The sequence below is a fragment of the Neltuma alba genome, unplaced genomic scaffold (genome assembly GCF_004799145.2).
Source record: "Neltuma alba isolate B1F8T4 unplaced genomic scaffold, ASM479914v2 tig00010374_pilon, whole genome shotgun sequence".
Classification (NCBI taxonomy): domain Eukaryota; kingdom Viridiplantae; phylum Streptophyta; class Magnoliopsida; order Fabales; family Fabaceae; genus Neltuma; species Neltuma alba.
In genome coordinates, this window is record NW_021635279.1 from 45,314 (window position 1) to 59,823 (window position 14,510).

General features: G+C 38.9%; 2 protein-coding genes across 2 annotated transcripts; one reads left to right on the plus strand and one right to left on the minus strand.

The window, feature by feature from the left end:
- Positions 1 to 3,776: 3,776 nt before the first annotated feature.
- Positions 3,777 to 5,016, plus strand: LOC114756168 (uncharacterized). The gene is made up of 2 exons (XM_028945081.1): positions 3,777 to 4,470; positions 4,782 to 5,016. The coding sequence occupies exons 1-2, from the start codon at positions 4,059 to 4,061 to the stop codon at positions 4,814 to 4,816; spliced, it is 447 nt and encodes a 148-aa protein (XP_028800914.1). The 5' UTR covers positions 3,777 to 4,058; the 3' UTR covers positions 4,817 to 5,016.
- Positions 5,017 to 9,526: 4,510 nt separating this feature from the next.
- LOC114756146 (phospholipase D delta-like) lies at positions 9,527 to 13,908 on the minus strand. Its single transcript, XM_028945064.1, has 6 exons — positions 12,997 to 13,908; positions 12,434 to 12,550; positions 12,107 to 12,301; positions 10,227 to 10,499; positions 10,070 to 10,138; positions 9,527 to 9,532 (listed from the first exon to the last, which is right to left on the minus strand). The coding sequence occupies exons 1-6, from the start codon at positions 13,906 to 13,908 to the stop codon at positions 9,527 to 9,529; spliced, it is 1,572 nt and encodes a 523-aa protein (XP_028800897.1).
- Positions 13,909 to 14,510: the final 602 nt, after the last annotated feature.

Genomic DNA, 14,510 nt, shown 5'->3' on the forward strand with positions numbered 1-14,510 from the left:
CATTCAGAGATAAAGTCAAATTATTATTTTGTAAAAATCATTGTTGTCTTGGCTTGAGTTTTGGTATCGCAAACTATATTCAAGAGTCTTTATTGTATTCTGAAAAAAATTCGCTAGACAACCCAATTTTCAACCTAAGATTGGAATTGGTGGGGGCAAATTAGGTCTAAAGAGAACTGTTGCCTACATTTTTAAGACACTGTGCACTACTTTTTTCTTCACCTATTCTCCTTCTACTCTTCAAAGAACCATTGCCACCAACAATTTACCGTCAATAGAACAAAAATTAACTTCTTCCCACCATCCTCAATCGGATGGGCAATCTGAAGTTCAATTGATGTCTAGAGAATTACTTGCATTGCATATCAGGAAGTGGTTGTCCTTGGCTAAATGGGGGTATAATACCACTTTTCACTCCTCGACAAAGGCTACACCTTATGAATTGCTATATGGACAGCAAACACCAAGGCTTATGCCCTATTTTACTAGAGATGCATCTCTAGAAGTTGTTGATAGATCATTTTCAGCAAGGGAAGAGGCTCTATCAATCGTCAAACATCATTTAAGCAGGGCTGTGAAAAGAATGAAACAAAAACCAGATCTGCTCAGAATAGATAACGAGTTTGCGGTGGGCCAATGGGTTTTTCTGAAGCTACAACCTCATTGGCAGATATTTGCAGCCTCTAGAAGTTCTCAAAAATTGGCACCAAGATATTTTGCGCCCTATAGATCATCCAAAGAATAGGTCCAGTGGCTTATAATTGGAACCTCCTCCGGAATCGAGGATTCATCCTACTTTTCATATCTCCCTATTGAAATTATGCCCTGATCCATAGGTAAAACAGCGTCATCCACCTATTCTGCCTCCTAACTTGGTTCTAGAAAAGATTCTGAACAAGAGAATGGGAAGAAAAGGGTAAGGTCATAACTGAGGTGTTAGTGCAGTGGAAGGGTCCTCTGGATGAAGAGACAAGCTAGGATTTCTGTTGGTAGTGGGCCCAATAAAGGCCCAATTACAGCAAACCCTAGCTTATTTAGTAACTGCCTGCAATTATATTTCTGCATAATTTTAGGATTTGTTAGATATTTTATCTGATTTATTATCCTATCATTATCCTAGTTTAGATTTGATCAGATTCGGTCAAACTCTTTCTTCCCCTATATGTATCAATCGATTCCATGAAATAAAATAAGCATTCAGCGCCAAACATTGTCATGGTATCAGAGCGATCATGACCTTCAAAGCGGCGCTGATGGGTACTCCACGAGCCTTCACCGCCAGCGGTCCGGAAAACTCATCCTCGGCCGCGACTGGCAATGGCTCGAACAGCGGGACCAATGCTGCAGCGAATCGACCCTCGAACCAATCTTCATCTCTGAGTTCAGCGTCGGATTCACTATCGCAGATCACTATCTCCCACAGACTCAACGGGAACAACTACCTACAATGGTCCAGGAACGTGCTTATGTTTGTTCGAGGACGACACAAGGAGAAATACCTCACGTGGGATCCCAGACCACCATCAACTGAGGATTCCCAATTCGATACATGGCGGGCCAAAGATAATTTGGTAATGACCTGGTTAGTGCACTCGATGACTCCAGGAAAAAAAAAAAACAACAACAAGCCTTATCCCACTAGGTGGGGTCGGCTACATGAATCACACGACGCCATCGTGCTTTGTCAACAACCCAATCCTTAGATATGTTGTTGATTAGGAGGTCTCGTTCAATGACCTCATTCAGCGTTCTTCTCGGTCTTCCCCTGCCTCTTTTTATGGGACTCCATCTTGTTTGATCCACCCTCCTCACCGGGGCCTCCAAAGGCCTTATCTGCACATGTCCAAACCATCTTAAGCGATTTTCAACCATTTTCTCTTTGATAGGTGCCACACCGACTCTTGTCCTGATCTTTTCATTTTGAATCCTATCTTTTCTTGTATGACCACACATCCATCTCAACATCCTCATTTCTGCTACTCCGACTTTGTGCTCTTGTTTTCCTTTTATTGCCCAACATTCACTACCATACATCATAGCTGGTCTTATAGCAGTCCGATAAAATTTTCTTTAAGTTTCTCAGGTACCTTCTTATCGCAAATAACTCTGGTAGCTTTCCTCCACTTTAACCAGCCAGCTTGTATTCTATGAGAAATGTCTCCATCAATTTCCCCATCCTCCTGTATAATGGATCCTAGGTATTTAAACTTTGATACTTGAGGAATAATTTGCTCTCCCATCCTCACCTCCAAATCCCTATTACCTTGCCTCCCTCCAAAATCACAATGCATATATTCTGTTTTGTTCCTGCTCAAACGGAAACCTTTCGACTCCAAAGTCCTTCTCCATAACTCCAAACTAATGTTAATCTCTTCTTTTGATTCCGCCATAAGAACTATATCATCCGCGAAGAGCATGGACTTAGGGATTCTTTCTTGAACAGGTTTAGTTAGAACATCCAGAACAATGTTGAACAAGTACGGACTCAGAGAGGATCCCTGATGTAGGCCAATCTTAATAGGAAAGTCCTTTGTCTCCCCCCCAGGCGTCCTTACACTGGTAGTTACCGCCTCATACATATCTTGTATGACTTTGATATACGCAACCCGTACACCTTTCTTTTCCAAAGCCTTCCACAATACTTCTCTTGGCACACGACCATAAGCCTTTTCCAGGTCAATAAAAACCATATGTAAATCTCTTCTTTTACTTCTATATCTCTCCATTAACCCCCTTAGTAAATAGATTGCTTCCGATGTGGATCTCCCTGGCATAAATCCAAATTGGTTTTCCGAAATAGAAGTCTCCAACCTCAATCTATATTCCATCACTTTTTCCCACAACTTCATTGTATGACTCATAAGTTTTATCCCCCTGTAGCTTGCACAGTTTTGAATGTCTCCTTTATTCTTGTAAATAGGAACTAAAATGCTTTTCCTCCACTCATCCGGCATATTTTTAGAGCGTAGAATTTCATTAAAAAGCTTGGTTAGCCATACCTCCCCCTCATTGCCCAAACATTTCCAAACTTCAATAGGGATACCATCAGGCCCAACGGCTTTTCCATTGTCCATTTTCTTGAGAGCCGCCTTAACCTCTCCGATACGTATCCTGCGGTAGAAAGCCAAATTCCGATCATCTTCGTTAATTAGCAAGTCCTGCAAGTCCTGAGTCGCATAATTGCTTCCCTCATTAAACAACTTGTAAAAGTAAACCTCCCATCTGTCCTTAATATCACCATCAGTAACTAACACTTTACCATCTTCATCCTTTATACACTTAACTTGATCCAGATCTCTCTTTTTTCTCTCCCTTTGCTTCGCGATCTTGTAAATATTTCTTTCTCCCGTCTTTGTTCCTAACTCCTGATAAAACCCTTCATAAGCTTTAGTACATGCTTCACTCACTGCTCTCTTTGTCTCTTTTTTAGCCAACTGATACTTTTCCTGGTTCTCTACACTATTGCACAAGTGTATGGCCTTAAAACAATCTTTTTTCTGTTTGACTTTCTCTTGCACACTCTTATTCCACCACCAAGTCTCCTTATCTCTTTGACCAGGACCCTTGGATTCTCCCAAAATTGCTTTAGCTACCAAACGAACCCTTGTAGCTATCTCTTCCCACATCATGTTTGCATTTCCCTGCAACTCCCAATTCCCTTCCTTCAAAAGAGTCCTTTTGAATAACTCCCGCTTCTCTCCTTTTAACTGCCACCACTTAATCCTGGGTTTTGCCACTTAATCAGCGAAAATTACCTGCTTGCTAGTTCGGCTCGTGAAATCTGGGAATCGGCCAGGAGAACGTACTCAGTTAAGGAAAATTCTGCCGCTACAATTCAGGTAAAACGGCTCCTACGTAGTCTGGTTCAGGGGGAGCAAACCGTAACCCAGTACTTCAGTGCACTCATGTGACTTTGGTTGCAAATCGATCTGTATGATGTTCATCAATGGACCTGTCACACCGATGAAACATACTACAAACAAGTGGTTGATCGGGATCGCTGTTATGACTTTCTATTGGGACTTAACGACACCTGTGAGGACATACGAGGCAGAATTATGGGGATAAAGCCTCTCCCTTCACTTGAAGAGGCCTTTAATATGGTCAAGAACGAGGAGAGTCGTAAGGCATTACTCCAATTAACACCTCGAGCTCTACCTTCCGCTGATGCCTTAGCCATGGTCATCCGTGGCAATCTTGAGAATGAATCTAGAGGAAAGAAATTTCTAAGGTGTGATCATTGCAATAAAAATGGTCATACACGAGACACCTGCTGGAAGATTCATGGAAAACCAGCTCATTCCAGACACCGAACAAAAGGGGACAGTAAAGGTATGACAGTGAGCAACATGCAGGACGGTGAGTTTCTGAACCAGGAAGAGGTTTCTATTCTCCGGAAAATCCTAGACAAATATACTCAGGATAAAACAAGTGATAAAACGACCCCTCAAGTTACTCTAGCACATGCAGGTATGATTTTCTTGGCTACTCACAAAATAAAAAACACTTGGGTAGTTGACTCTGGAGCCACAGATCATATAACCGGATTTTGTGAATTATTCTCTGATTTTAAGCCCGATTCTGAATACTCCCGAGTTCAAGTGGCCAATGATACATATGCAAAGGTCATGGGATCCGGCACTATCACTATCTCAGCCACTATTACATTATATAATGTTCTTTTTGTACCTGAGATCAAGTGTAATTTAATGTCTGTTAAAAGTGTCACCTGCCAATTAAATTGCCGTGCAATATTTGACAAATTTCACTGTGATTTTCAGGACTTAGCCTTGGGGAGGGTGATTGGCAAAGCTAAGGAGTGTCATGGACTCTACTATCTAGAAGGCGACTCTAAGACTTCTGTGGTTGATTCTTCTATTTCAAGTTCAGTTTTTTCTGCTATGTCTCATGATGACATAATGCTATGGCATTCTAGGTTAGGTCATCCAAATCTTAGTTACATGAAAATTCTGTTTCCCAACTCCATCAATAAAGATTTTCAGTTTCATTGTGATACTTGTCATCGAGCAAAGCAAACTCGCTCATCTTATTTGCCAACTCCGTACATACCTGCACATCCTTTTGCCCTGATTCACAGTGATGTTTGGGGTCCATCTAGGACTGAAAATATCTCCAATACAAAATGGTTTATTACATTCATTGATGATCATACTCGCCTAACATGGGTATTTTTAATGAAGGAAAAATCAGAGGTCTTCTCTATCTTCAAGAACTTTCATGCTTTTATTCAAAATCAATTTCAAACTTCAATAAAAATTCTTCGAAGTGATAATGGCAGAGAATATATTAATGTGGATTTTCAAAAATTTCTTGCTGAAAATGGAATTCACCATCAAACTTCTTGTGTGCATACACCACAACAAAATGGTGTAACATAACGGAAAAATAGACATCTTTTAGAAGTAGCAAGGGCTCTTTTGATTGATAAAAATGTTCCTATCAAATTTTGGGGAGATGCCATTCTTACTTCTGCATATTTAATTAACAGAATGCCTTCCAAAGTACTAAAATTTCAGACTCCTGTTCAAAAATTCTTAGAGCATTATCCTCATTCTCATCTCCTCAACTCTCTTCCCAAACGTGTATTTGGATGCACAGTTTATGTTTTTGATAATCAGGGCGGAAAACAAGGCTCTAAATCTGAAAAATGTGTTTTTCTGGGTTATTCCTCCACTAAAAAGGGGTATAAATGTTATTCTCCTGCTTCCAAACGTTTTTATATCACCCTTAATGTCAAATTTGTGGAATCTCTTCCTTTTTACTCCAAATCACCCATTCAGGGGGAGAGTGATAGAGAATGGCTAATTTGTGTTAGTGATGAGGGTCATATCAGTGAAACCAATTGCGAAAACCAATCATTACCTAGCTATGGCCCCCAAACAGCACCTTTGTCCACTATCCCAGTCGACACTAATCAACTTTCCACCTATGATGAGCCGGTTCAGTCTATCCCCACCATTGACCAGCCTAATGTTGAACCTGAACAGTCTATCACTAATTCTGCACAGCTACCTTCAAACCTTGACAACAGACCTCCCTATGATCCTAGACTTGAGTCCCCAGCTCACGAAATAGAAGAAGGGACAACAGATAACAGAGAAGAGTCCATTGCACCACCAAGGCCGAGTCATGAAACTCACAACCTGAGTCTATTTCCAAAGATCTACAGTGGCCCATTGCACTAAGAAAAGGAAAGAGAAGTTGCACCAGGTATCCTATTAATAGGTATGTCTCCTATGACAAGCTCAACCCATCCTTTAAGGCATTTGTTGCTAATATTGACAAAGAAGAAATCCTGAGGTGTTTTGATGAAGCTATATGTGACCTGAATTGGAAGTCAGCTATTGAGGATGAACTGAATGCCCTAGCTAAGAATCAGACCTGGAAAATAGTGGATTTGCCCCGAGGAAAGCCTATTGTTAGTAGCAAATGGGTCTTTACCAAGAAGTACAACCCAGATGGAAGCATTAATAAGTATAAGGCAAGACTGGTAGCTAGAGGTTTTACACAAACTTACGGTATTGACTATCTTGAAACTTTTGCTCCTGTTGCTAAGTTCAATACTATAAATGTTCTATTATCTCTTGCTGCCAATCTAGATTGGCCATTACATCAATTAGATGTTAAAAATGCCTTCTTAAATGGGGACCTAGATGAGGAAGTGTATATGGAAATACCACCAGGATTACGGAACTCTGAAAATCAGAATAAGGTGTGCAGGCTTTATAAATCCTTGTATGGACTTAAACAATCCCCGAGAGCATGGTTTGAAAAATTTACATGTGCCATTAAAAAATTCGGTTACACACAATGCCAAACAGATCATACCTTGTTTATAAAGCACTCTAATCATAAAATTACTGTGCCAATAGTCTATGTGGATGACATAGTATTAACAGGGAATGACGTTGAAGAAATTGCAGAACTGAAACAGAGGTTAGCAGCAGAATTTGAGATAAAAGATCTTGGGAATCTGAGATATTTTCTGGGACTGGAGATTGCTAGATCACCTAAAGGTATTAGTGTGTCACAAAGGAAATACACTATGGATCTTTTAAAGGAGACAGGGATGTTAGGAGCTAGACCAGCTGAGACCCCTATGGAACTAAACTGTAAACTTGAGATCACACCAGATGGGAAGGCCACCAACAAGGAGCGTTACCAAAAATTGGTGGGCAAACTCATATACCTATCCCATACCAGACCGGATATCTCTTATGCAGTAGGGGTTGTGAGTCAATTTAGTAGTAAACCTCAAAAAGAGCACATGGAAGCCATATACCGAATCCTTAGGTACCTGAAAAATACACCTAGGAAAGGATTATTCTTTGCTAAGGGGAATAAAAAGCATGTGGAAATATATACAGATGGAAAAAGGGTGAACCCTGGTACAAAAGAAGACAATGATATTGAAGTATATACTGATGCTGATTGGGCAGGTGCAATCGATGATAGACGCTCTACTACGGGCTACTGTACTTTTGTATGGGGCAACCTAGTAACATGGAGGAGTAAGAAACAACCTGTTGTATCTAGAAGCTCTGCAGAGGCAGAATATAGAGCTTTAGCTCTTGGAATCTGTGAAGGAATGTGGGTTGTACGGCTACTGCAGGAACTTGGGTTAGAAACTACACCAATAAAAATGTGGTGTGATAGCATGGCTGCATTGAAAATAGCCAGTAATCCTGTGCAGCATGACAGGACAAAACATGTCGAGATTGATCGTCATTTTATCAAAGAAAAGATTGAGGCTAAGGTGATTGATTTGGCCTACATTCCTACCGGAAGACAAACTGCTGACGTGATGACAAAGCCACTGGTTCAAGCAAAGTTTGATGAACTCACAAGCAAGCTGGGAATGATCAATATCTATTCGCCAGCTTGAGGGGGAGTGTTGGTAGTGGGCCCAATAAAGGCCCAATTACAGCAAACCCTAGCTTATTTAGTAACTGCCTGCAATTATATTTCTGCATAATTTTAGGATTTGTTAGATATTTTATCTGATTTATTATCCTATCATTATCCTAGTTTAGATTTGATCAGATTCGGTCAAACTCTTTCTTCCCCTATATGTATCAATCGATTCCATGAAATAAAATAAGCATTCAGCGCCAAACACTGTCAATTTCACTCTTTAAGCAGCAGAAACAGCATCCCTCTTTCATTATTTCAACCCTTGAGGTCAAGGGTTCTTTTTCCCTTTTGGGGTGCCCTGGGGGGTGGTTAGTGTTACTGATGTGTAAGCTGTAAAAATTATACGATTTGGTAGTTATATTAGTTAATAGTGTTAGTGTTAATTAAAGGAGTAAACAATAATAGCCGTTAGTGAGGGAGGGTAGAAAGTTAACTATTATATAATTGTATCAGATAGTTTTTGAGAATTATCCAGAGTATTATTCAGAATTCCCCCCTCTCTCCCCACTTCTCTTCACCACTGTACATCAAATTATATTTGGCAACTAAATTTTAATGTTAGGACTACTTTTAGAGAACTAAGATAATACATGAAAAGGAAAAAGATGTTTTTGTGGATCAGAACTTTGACTTCCTAGAGAGAGAAGTAGAAAGATAGGGTTGTTATAGGGTGACTATGATAAAAGGCTATGAGAGGGTTGTTTTGGAGAATGGGACAGTCACTTCTTGGGGCCTATAAATCGTCCTCCTGGGTTCAGTAGGAGTGTGGAGACTTTGAATTGTGATTTGGCCCTTAGGGGAGGAGAGTGCCAACCTCTCGAAAGATTGGCAAGCATTGTTCTCTTTTGTGAGTTTGTAGAGTCATTGTAGAGTCCTTGTGTTGTGGTCGGTGTTATATTTCTTCTGGGCTTGTAACTGTTAGTTCATTGTTGTTTGCGTATTTGAGCGTGAGAGTGTGATGTATGTGTCTTAGATCATCCTACCCCTTGTAATCTAACTTACTATGCAGTAATATAGTGATTAGTCTCATTTATCCCATTTTTTGTTCTCTATTTCTTGATTTTAAGTAGAGGGTCCTATCAGCTAACAATAAAAATATAATAACTGGTGCCTTCTTATTCAAAATGCTATTAGAAAATTACGGACTCAAGCTGCTACTAATTTCATAATGCCCTGATTCCTGCATCGTGCTTTTTAATAGACTCGCAGATGCATCACCTAAATCTGATGCATTTTACATTCATAATATACGAATATCTTATAAATAACAGTAATGAGGCTAATCTATATAAACTTCTGCAATCAGGAATACAAAATCACAAATCACACAAAACCAAATATGCAACTTCATTTAGCAAGTATAATAATGCAAAGTCTGAACAAATGTTTTTTAAAAACTGTGATACTAAAAGTTTTCCTCAAATTACCTGCATGTTGATACGAAGGCCAATGATATGAGGATCCCAGAAAATACTGATTCTCTATATATATGAAGCGTTGGGCCGATCTTATTACTTTTACATAAGCGGTATGGATACTTTTGTCTACTTTTAAGTTCTTTCCGCAGAGAAGATGCTGCGGAAAAGAAGGATTAGAACTGGAAGACCAAAACAGGTTTATTTCAATATCATGCAAAAGCACTCTGCCAAGACGAGTTAATGATCAGATTCGGACAAAGATGGAAAGAGAACCCCTTTTCATGCTATTTGTACACTATGGACAATTTTTAAGCCTTAGAAAGATAACAAGTCTTAGGGCACATTTGGTAACAAAGATGGAAATAAAATCCTTTCCATGCTATTTGCAGAATAGTTATCATGTTTTTATAATAACTACTTAAAAAATCTACTGTATTACCGCTTGAAAGTAAGAGGAGAGTTTTTTAATCTTAAAATCACTATTTTCTTCTAGTCTTCCTTCATTTCCTTTCCATTCTATATATCTTAAAGTAGCCAAGTGGGCATGGTTCTGAGGGCTACTGAAGTGGAAAAAGGAACCTTCACCCAAAAACTAGCTATCAAGTTGAGAGAATCAATCCACTTAATACCTCATTAAACATCCCACACTATTCAATGTGAAACTGAGTCATTTCATATTATCTTAGTCTCCATCACATTTACAATTTTATTCTCACCTGAGCCTTAGCTTGTTCAATATCCTTTGGAAAACCCTTGACAGATCCTGAATCTATGGACCGAAATACCTGCATTTTATTGTTGTTCATAATATTAGTAAGGTATTTTAAAGAAGAATGATACACGTCACTGAATGTCAACATACTTCCCTTATACCTGCACATTCCAGCTTTCTGGATCGTCTTCATCAGTTACCTGAACAACTTGGTCGCCAGCAGCACCAGATGATGGCGTTAGAATCCATGAAATACGGTCTAACCTGAGCAAAGCATCATCATGCCAATTCGTCACCCTTTTTAACTTGAATTCACGCCACTTTTTGGCTTTCCTCCATCTTTGTTCAAAATTGGTCAATATATCATATGCAGCTGGACCCTCAACTTTACAATGCAGGTCATGCCATGGTTCCCTTGGTACTCCAGTATTTGACTGTATCACATAGAACACAATTTATACAGTCTACTTCAGCAAAGTTCCATGTACCTTTCTTTTTCAGTTTCTAGCCTTTTAGGTGCCAAGTCGTGCATTTTACCTTCCTTCTATCTTCAACAAAATCATGTGGAAAATAATTATACATTGTAGCAAATACTAAATATATGGAGAGCGAACATTGTCATGATGTCATCACTGACTTACAGAAAAACAGAAAGCAACCTCAAATTGCAACATGAAGATCAGAGGGCAAAAGAAAATCTGCTAGATGCAAGGCTAACAAGTCAGGCAAGCATTTGTTTGCAGACTACAACGGTTTGGTATCAACTAATCTGATGCTCTTCATGAGCAACATCAACAGCTAGAATATCAGTAAATGTAGACAAACACCGCAAATTGGATATTTTAAATGATCTTAAATGACAAAAATATCAGAAAATTGGAATCCCAAAAATCTGTTACCTTGTTCCATAGTTTTTTATTTATTAATCACACTTTTTCCACCAAAAAAAAAATCCAATGTTTATAAAGACACTCTTCAGAAAAATTCTCTGGTATAATGACAGAAAATATACATTTTATAACTGGGGGTTCATCTCATTAGATGATTCAACTTGGGAAAATGCTGAGGAATTGGGCGATAGATGCATGAACTCAGACCTTGAGGAGAAGGTTCCAGTAAAAGAAGGAGGAAGTATACGTAAGCCACAACACTTTCTACGCATTCCTTTTAGAAAGCCCAATTGCATTGCCGGTGCATTTAGATTGATGAATATTCAAGAATTAGAGATGCCAACAACCAGGATGCTTCATGTAGAGGGAGAGGCTTTTCTTTATCCTTAGTTTTGTTATTTGTTGTGCCATGCTAGCTGACATGTAGTTTTTGTGTCCTTTTCTTTAGCGCAGTGGGGCTGAGAAGTAGATAGTGCTGTATCCTTCACAAAGTGGGGTCATCAATTTTTTTGGGCCAAGGGTCAAGGATTTTGAAAGGAAGGCTTTCCCTCCACTAACTGGATGGTTCACTGCGGTGGTCGACTGTCAGATTGATTTTGACGTTTCGTATTTGACAGTGTACAAAAATATAAATTAATCTATACCGTCAAAATTTGATTTGAATGTTTAAGAACTGCAATGAAGGCACAAGGAATGAAGAAAAAAAACTGAACTCACATTTAATGGAATGTACATTTATATCTGCGAAGTTCAAGGTTAATACTTATCCTAACAGAGTTCAGTTTACTTAGACCACTGTACTCCAGCTCGGCAGCTCGGACAACCTATCATTACCCTCCTTTGCATCCTTGGCAAGATGCAGATAGTTTCAACGCGATGCAAATGATGACATATCACTTAAAAACCTATGTAGGAATACACTAATGAATGAACTCTTATGTGCTCGTACACATATGTACGGCATAAGAAAATGTTGAATAATTGAAATAATAGGGCATGCACTTGGAAAGCATCCACAACATATGAACAATAGCAATAACTAATTCCTAGTTGAATGTGGCTTCCGCTGCAGCCCACAACAAATAAACAATGACTCACCATGTATGCAAAAGGTAACCATGTAATTTTGCAATTGCATAATAACCACTTACAGGGAATACCGGATTATGAATATCATTTTGAAAGACAGTGTCTAAATCAACAAAGAGCCGATGATCAGGAGTATCATATCTGCCATCACATAGATCTAGACCACCGATAAAAGCAGTTATTTTCCGTTTATTCTCACAAGCATTAGTGTCAAGAAGCACACACTTCTGATGATGCGTAAAAAGTGTTCCAACAACCTGGACCAAAATATTCAATTTTATAAATGACTATTGATTGAATTCTCAGTAAAAAGATAATGATTGAGATGATGCGGCAAAGCTCGATATTTTCATCCTACATGTGTATATGTAAGCACGAGAATTTCATACCTGTTGCTTGAAAATACTGAGCTTATTGCTTGCATAACGTGGAGCAAGCACACAATGAACAGTGGAGTTTTTAAAAAATCTCTTAGTTTCTTCATCATGGGTCTGCATGATGCCATCCTGCATTCAATTAAATCAATTATTGTTTTCTGAAGAACTATAATGTAAATCTCAGTGATGCAGGTGTAAAACATTGCTATGCTCTCCTTATCTACAATCAATCAAAAAGGTTACACAACTCATAAAAATTACGTTCACGAGTCTACCTAGCCCCAAGTTATTGAGAATTACACTAGCATCAAATTGTTGAGGGTCACAGTAAAAATCCAGAAGGAAATTCAATTGAATTCATACTTTTTTCAGTATTTCAATGTAATATTATCTTCTATGATTTGGTTTAAAAGCAGACCACTGGCGTGGAGAAAATAGAACTTGCCCAGAATTCGAAGAGTCAATATGAACTCCAAAAGAGAAATCATGTTTAATTTTATCATTAGGGTAATCAGAAGTACTGTTTTCAAAAAAAAATGGTCATGCGAAGTTTTGTCATCCCAGATCAGCATAACCACGCGGACACCTTCTTGTGACTTATACTTCAACAAATCTCCAAGTGAAAGCTCTCCTCCAGCAGGTAAGGGTCTTGTTGGTTCTCTGACAAGCTTTACAGGGTGATAAACAGACCATCCTATAATGTATATCAGCTCGTGAGCTTCCAAAATTGCATGGCAAATATCCTCCCAACATTTACCCTGCTGAAAGACTTTTCCCTTATCAAGTGGAATGTTAGGTAGTTTACCATCTGGTACATGTGCATCTTGATAAAGCGTCACCTTCCCTCCTTTTCGAAGAGGAAAATATGTGTTAGGAATACCAGGATGATCTTCTCCAGCTCCAATGCCACATTTGTCTGAAGGGTTTTCTCCAAATGGCTTATACTGAATAGAGATATGTAACTCAGGAGTACCCTTTGTGAAAATTGAGAACCCACCATTAATTGGAAACCAATCATTAACAGTATTCCCAGACAAAATCTTTTGAATAGGTATCTCTACGGCTCCGATGACTTCAGCCCCAAGAGCATCATCATCTTTCACAATAAACTCCACTTTCTCAGCAGGGTGAGCCACTGGAACAATAAAATGCTCATCCCACGAAGGATGCTCATTGTTACGAACTACTCGAGTTTGAGCTACAGTAGCCCCTGCCAGAACGACAGAGACATAGGGATCACTTGTATCTACATGATATTTCCCAGTGCTTATCCTGCGTGCTCTCATGAAGGGAGGAGTACAATTATTACCCATAGTGAAACATTTTCTCATTGTTTCAGACGACATATCCAAATTTGGAAGATTTCTTGCTTCTAATACATACAGATCCAAGTCACCATACAAGAAAGTTGGTTCTTTAAGGCCACATTTAAGCCCCTCATTCTGGGGCTTGTCACCTTGGCTGTCCACTTCACCTGGAGAACTCATTAAGATTCACACTTCTTACATAACATAATTTCTTCTCAGGCAGCAAGGACAAAATTCTGGATGTATCCCCTAGGTGTCAGTCAAAGAGAGTCATGAAGCCCCATAAGTACCTTGCTTTTATTCTTTAAATCCTACCATACATAAACTGATCCAAAATGGAATTCTCCGCAGAAACCTGGCCATAAAAAGAGAAGGGGAAAAGATTCAAATTGTGCACCGTTTATGCATACACACTCAGGAGGGCTTCAGAACAATTAAACATAATTCAAATGGAGAAAACCTTTAGTTAGAGAAATAAAATGCAAATCTCTGTGATGTATTGTAAAGCAAACTGCCCATATTATCATCGCAGTCATGAACCTTCTAGTCAATATTAGATTGCAGGAAAGTAGACTGACTAATAAACAATATATTGAAAAATCCAAATGTAAGTTATAATTCGTTTTGTCCGATCAGAACTCATGCAAGTGTAAACATGTCTATAATGGAAAGTAAAATAAGACGGCGGAAAGATGTACGGTAGCCAAATACAAAAGTGATAGACAACATAATGAAACTACAAAATGTCATAGTGATTACCACTTCTTCCTGTATTAAAACCG

Bases quoted from the DNA above. Each gene is read 5' to 3' on its own strand.
- LOC114756168 (XM_028945081.1), top strand. From the start codon at position 4,059: ATGGGGATAAAGCCTCTCCCTTCACTTGAAGAGGCCTTTAATATGGTC. The intron at 4,471-4,781 runs GTATGATTTTCT...TGTGATTTTCAG, and splicing joins AGTTACTCTAGCACATGCAG to GACTTAGCCTTGGGGAGGGT.
- LOC114756146 (XM_028945064.1), bottom strand. From the start codon at position 13,908: ATGAGTTCTCCAGGTGAAGTGGACAGCCAAGGTGACAAGCCCCAGAAT. The intron at 12,551-12,996 runs GTTATGCTGATC...AATTGAATGCAG, and splicing joins CACAAGAAGGTGTCCGCGTG to GATGGCATCATGCAGACCCA. The intron at 10,500-12,106 runs GTAAGTGGTTAT...TATGTGATACAG, and splicing joins TTCATAATCCGGTATTCCCT to TCAAATACTGGAGTACCAAG.